Source organism: Gavialis gangeticus, unplaced genomic scaffold (genome assembly GCF_001723915.1).
Source record: "Gavialis gangeticus isolate Ggan-Ray unplaced genomic scaffold, GavGan_comp1, whole genome shotgun sequence".
NCBI classification, from domain to species: domain Eukaryota; kingdom Metazoa; phylum Chordata; order Crocodylia; family Gavialidae; genus Gavialis; species Gavialis gangeticus.
The window spans coordinates 75,090,403-75,096,114 of NW_017729022.1; the positions used below are offsets into that span (position 1 = coordinate 75,090,403).

At 44.4% G+C, this 5,712-nt stretch overlaps 1 protein-coding gene across 1 annotated transcript in view; it reads right to left on the reverse strand.

The window, feature by feature from the left end:
• PARP12 (poly(ADP-ribose) polymerase family member 12) overlaps nt 1–5,712 on the reverse strand; it is a 24,008-nt gene that overhangs the window by 11,453 nt on the left and 6,843 nt on the right. Inside the window, exons 2-3 of the mRNA XM_019515399.1 lie at nt 3,532–3,686; nt 1,024–1,144 (exon numbers count right to left, since the gene is read on the reverse strand). Of these exons, the coding sequence (XP_019370944.1) occupies nt 1,024–1,144; nt 3,532–3,591 (181 nt within the window). The 5' untranslated portion in view covers nt 3,592–3,686. The remainder of the gene's footprint in view (nt 1–1,023; nt 1,145–3,531; nt 3,687–5,712) is intronic.

Below are 5,712 nucleotides of genomic sequence, written 5' to 3' on the forward strand. Positions count from 1 at the left end.
AACGGTCATAAACTACTACAAGACTGTTTCAGGCTGGACATAATGAAGAATTTCTTTACTGTCCAAGCCCCCAAGGTCTGGAACAGCCTGCCATTGGAGGTGGTGCAAGCACCTACATTGAACACCTTCAAGAGCAAATAGGATGCTTATCTTGCTGGGATCCTATGACCCCAGCTGACTTCCTGCCCTCTGGGTGGGGGGCTGGACTCAATGATCTTCCGAGGTCCCTTCCAGCCCTAATGTCTATGATTTCATAGATTTCTTTATCCTGTTCCATTTTTACTTCTGACATTTTATTGCCAATAACGTTACCTCTATGCACACTTTTTCAAGTTCAGTCCAGAGATTGAGTCGGTTATCCCCAGTGTCTTTCCCACTCACTTTCTCTTACCAAATAGCTTTCTCCTTATGCAATTATTCAGACCAAGACAAAGATCCATTAGGTTGTTAGTCCATTCTTCCTGTCAGTACAGGATTGTGACTATGTTTGACTATGTTTAGGGGGAGGGGAGAAAAGAAAAGCTTTTTGCTTTTCTATTGTTTTTATTTTATTTTATTTTTGTGGCTATTGCAGTGCATCAGACCAGAAGGATAGAGACATCAATTGCTACATATACTTGGAAGCCACACTCCCTTTGTTCCTGTTAGGAAGAGAGATCCAAGCCACTGGAAAGCCAGTTGGATCTATTTAAAGAAATGGGATATGCTACAGAAAGGTCTCTCTGGATTTGCAGTTCCTTCCCTTTCCATTTAAACCTCTATTTGTGTGACCAGCTTTAGCCTTACTGCATCCTTTATTTCTTCTCACACCCAAGAACATCCAGTTGTACTTGTACCATTACAACTTGAAGTCCGAGGATTTTACTGTCCCCTTGGTGCTGTAAGGAGAGGGCCACACTAAAAATACTCACTCATCATTCCACTTCTCCAAAAGTGCTTTATGAGTGCTTGAGTTAGCATGAATGAAACTATGTTAAAAAAGCCTGTTACGTTGTAGTATATTAGAACTTAAACAAACCTTACCTTGAAAGTTTAATTCGTAATACTGAGAACCTGCTTTAAATAAAACCGTTTTTTTCTGATTATTTAGGAAGGCCTCTTCGAGTTCCTCAGAAGTTATTGTAGCAGCACTATGATTCGATTGCTATAGAACAAAAGAAATGGGGAAGTTATTTCCATAGAGGTGTCCACTTGTGACAGACTAGATTTTGAACTTTAAAATAGTCATTAAGTGGACAGTTGCACGACATCAGCCTAACATGTCCCTCCAACCGCTACATAGAGCTAAAGAAATATTTTCAGTCTAGTTTTATGAACCTGAGAAATGTAAAGTGCACAAAGGAGGTTTAGAATAGAACGAATAAAACGGATTCACACAGGCAAGGCCAACAGGCAGGGTATACCCCAGTAGACATAAGCTTATTATTATCTTTATTATCATTCATAGTGTTTTAAAGGCCAGTATTCCTAAGGAACAGCCTTAAGTTTTCCTCCAAGCTAAAAGGTCATCTTTACTTCTATCATGCTGGATTGACAGATTTCAATCAGCTCTAAGGGGAGAGGGAAAGAGATGAGGGTAGTAGGTTAAGGACCACTGGATTTCTAAAAACTAGGAGGAGGAAGAAGGGTCTCCTTCTGAACATATCATCAACACCGCAACCATCCCCACCACATTTCTGCTTACAACAAGGAAGGGAAATGGCTACTTTCCATGTTCCATTTTTAAAGAATCTGATCAAATTTTCAGCAAATGGATTTGATTCTTCAGTGGAATATCAAAAAAACCCCAAGCATTTACAATCACATTGGTGTCACCAGACCTCACAGGAGTTGGAGTCTGGGTCCCTCAGTTTACCCACACCTTCTGTGGGCTGAGCAACCTGGCCCAAACTGTATCTCCTGTAATGCACCCCTGTCAGCAGTCACAGGGGCTGACATGCTGGTAGCACACGGGTATCAATCCCTTGAGGAAGTAGATGTTGTCCTGTTTATGCTAACTGCAAATAGTATTTCTCCATTAACATATTACAAAGTAGATTTTGCATGGCACAAAACTACAATGAATACGACATACATACAGGAGTAGTCACATTTATAAGGCCAATGTTAAGGTGTTGTAAAGGTGAAGTTTCTGAGCGAGTAACTAGGGGAATTAATTTGACGATTACATCCTGCTAAGTAGCAAATTTCTCACTGTACTCATTATAGGCCTAACCCTACGATAGTAACCAATATGCTGCCATATTGCATGCTGTCAGTGAAGGTGGTGTACCATACCCTGCTCCAAGAACTCATCCTTAACAAATTTAAGTGTTCCCTCCAAAGGAAACCTAGGGTTTGTAACACAGCCCATTGGGAAAGAAAACAAGTGCACTGTAGGAGTCCTTGGCTGTGGGGTATCATGGAAGATGTAGTCCACAAACAGCACAACCCACAGAGGAAAAATAGAAAATAAAGTACAAACGCTATAACCCAGGGGTGGGCAATTATTTAGGCTGGAAAGCCACTTGGGAAGATTTGGTGACCTGCTGTGGGCCAGGTCAGCAGCCCTTGCTACACCAGGTCAGCACCCTGTCCCCCCTGCAACAGCTCACCAAAACTCCCTAAGCCAGGGGTGGGCAATTATTTTGGCTAGTGGGCCACTTAATGAATTTTAGAAGTTGCCCTCTCAAAGGCCACACCTCTCTCACCCTCTCTCTCTCTTCCCAATCCCCACACCATCTGATCGCACGACCTGGAACTGTAGCATGCCCCAAATTGAAGCACACTCCACCCAGATCTGCAACACACCCCGATCCACACTCTGTCCAGAGCTGTAGCACACCCTGATCCCCACCCCAGGACCTGCAAGCCACATCTATAACTTACACCAGCACCCACCCAGTATGTTGGAAGCAGTCCTGGGCAGGCACCGGCATCATCTGTGAATGCAGCCTGCATGTTCTGGGTGGGGATTGGGGCATCCGTCTGGATCCACAGTTGACACCTCCATGTCAGCATTGGTCAGAAGCAGTCCTGCCTGCCTGCCCAGCACGACAGACAGCCCTGCCTACCCAGCACCATGCAGCAGCCAGAGCTGCCAGCTGCCTGTGCACTGGATCCCATGAGTTTGCAACCACCTACCTGCAGGCTGGATATAATCAGTTGGCAGGCCAGATCTGGCCCATGGGCCATATTTTGCCCACCCCTGCCATAACCCCTATGACCTATAGTAATGTCATTGTGAGTAAAATTATTTTTCAGCATAGTCAAGATTTTTTATGGGAAGTGGGCACTTCCTTTCCGCTAAAAAGGGTTTTTTTGGTTTAATTAAAGTAACCAGCTGTAGCTGGAAATTTTTAGTCATGCTAGAAGCTGGCTAGCAAAGCTGTGAAGGGTAGTTAAAAAATGCAGAAGTATATTTATATATCTAGGAAGCACTAAAAGACCTCTGGGCAACATCTAAAATGCACTGTTTGGAGAAAAAAAAAACAGAGACAACCATCTAGAGAGACTGGCTCAGATGGTTTGACATCAGCAGAAGAGGCTCACCAGTTGCCCATATTCAATCCACTCTCCATGTTCATCCTGCCAGTACCAGGCATACTCCATTTGGACAATAAAGTAAAGGCTCACGATGAAAGGCGCAGAAAAATGTTGATGCAAAAAATGGAACGGCAGATCAACTACTGGCGGTCTCCTGAACTCTAGAATGAGAGAAAGAAAAATATCCAGATTTAACAAGAACAATTCAACTGGAATCTTACCTGCTGAGCAACAGAGACAAGGAGGGATGCTCTTAAGCAGGACCTGCCCACTGAGTCCCTTTCCTTGGACACCAAAACCAGAACTGAAGTGGTGAACCTATCTCGAGGATGCCCCCCATTTGCTACTGTTAATCAAGTTGAAAATTGATTTCCAGAACATGAGCAAGGGGTGCCCCAAGAGTAGCTTCATCACTTCATTCCTAGCCTGAGCAGGCAACTTGGAAAAGAATCAACAGGCTGGGATGAGATGGGAAACAAGGTATGTTGTAGGGCAATGGTGCTCAACCTTTTGGCCCTGTAGGCCAGATAAGAGGCACAGGGCCAGTCCATGCACCAGGATCATGCCTGAGGGGTCCTGCACTACCTCCACCCAGTCCCATATGCATATCCCATCATCACCCTGCACAGAGCGCGACCTTTTTTGTACCAGGATCCATATGTAAACAAATGGCCAGTCTTTACCCAGTGCCCTGAACTCCCGACATGCTACCCCCATCCTCTGGCCCCAGCCCCCCCAGTGCATGAGGCAGGGGTGGATGTGTAGAGCATGGGGGGCCCCAAGCAGCCCCTCATAGGCTGGAACTCTGGAAGCCTGCAAGGGAAAAACCACAGTTTCTTCTGTTTTTCCTCTTTAAAGGAGAATCCATTTTTAAAGTTTGTTCATGACCCTTTCATATATTCTTGTGACCAACTTTTGGGTCACCACCCACAGGTTGAGAAATGCTGGGCTGGATAACAGAGCAGGGGGCTGAATCTGGCCTACAGGCCGGGGCTTGAGCACTTCTGTTGTTAGGTGAATAGACCTTGTGACAAGGAGCAGCTCCATGCAGAAGACCAAGACTCTGCACGCTTGGCAGGAGCTCCTTCAGCAGCTAAAGCTAGAACTATGAGGTGCTAGAGGAGGACTTGATTTGAGGGAACTTTCAAGAGAATTGCATGCCACTTCCCAGAGAACTTGGGTTAAGTGTGAGGGACCTCAATCTAGCCATGCAAACACATACAACTTTCAGAATCTATCTGATAAAGAGTAGCCAAAATCAAAATCCACCCCATGATATAGTTTGTGGATTCAAGTCCAGAGATGCTCGTATTTGTGCATTTTGGGTTTAGTTCCGTCTTTTTTTCTCACCTGGTCAGAAGAGGAAGCACCTGCTAAGTGACATAGAAGCATAAGATTGGCTCAGGACTGGACAAGTGTTGCTATTGCATTGATAGGGCTGGTGTGGTGTTAACAGAGATGTACCCCAGGTTCCACAATTTGGGTCCCAATCTAGTTTTCTTTAACATATATTTGGGGAGAAAGCAAGTCAGGACTATGGAGCTATACCCATTACATGAAAGTAAATTGCGTAGTTTGGATCTAAACCAGACTTCTACCAAGTTCAAGCATTTTTGGCTCCCTGGTTTTGACTTGGGCTCAGATATCTTGGCTACCAGAAGACAATGACACTCGGTTCTTACACCGTGCTTTTCATTTGTAGATATCAGAGTACTTTGCAGGGGAGGTACATGCCATTCCCCTCCTTTTATAAGTGGGGAAAAAAGCCCAAGGCATGGAAGTGACTTATATTAATTCAGCAGGCCAGTAACAGAACTGGAAATAAAGCCCACATCTTCCAGTTCTAACCACCAAGTCCAGCAATTGAGCAGAGTCACCAAAGATGACAGCTCATCATAGTATTTGAAGAAAGTTTCCCTAGCCCTTTTAACTTTACCACTCCAATTTCTAGTGCCAAAAACAACTAATATTCTTTCCAGACCTTGGCATTTCACTATCCCTTGTGTTGTATTTTCTTATAATTAATGCACCTACACATTCAAGGCATACCCATCTGCTTGAACTGAGCACCCAGGGGAGTTTTCCATCTATTGACTACTCTGTGAAATCCTATGAAATATGAACTAGTCAGGGAACTTCTGGAGGGACTGTATGTATTTAAATCAGCTGGTCTGGACAATCTCCGCT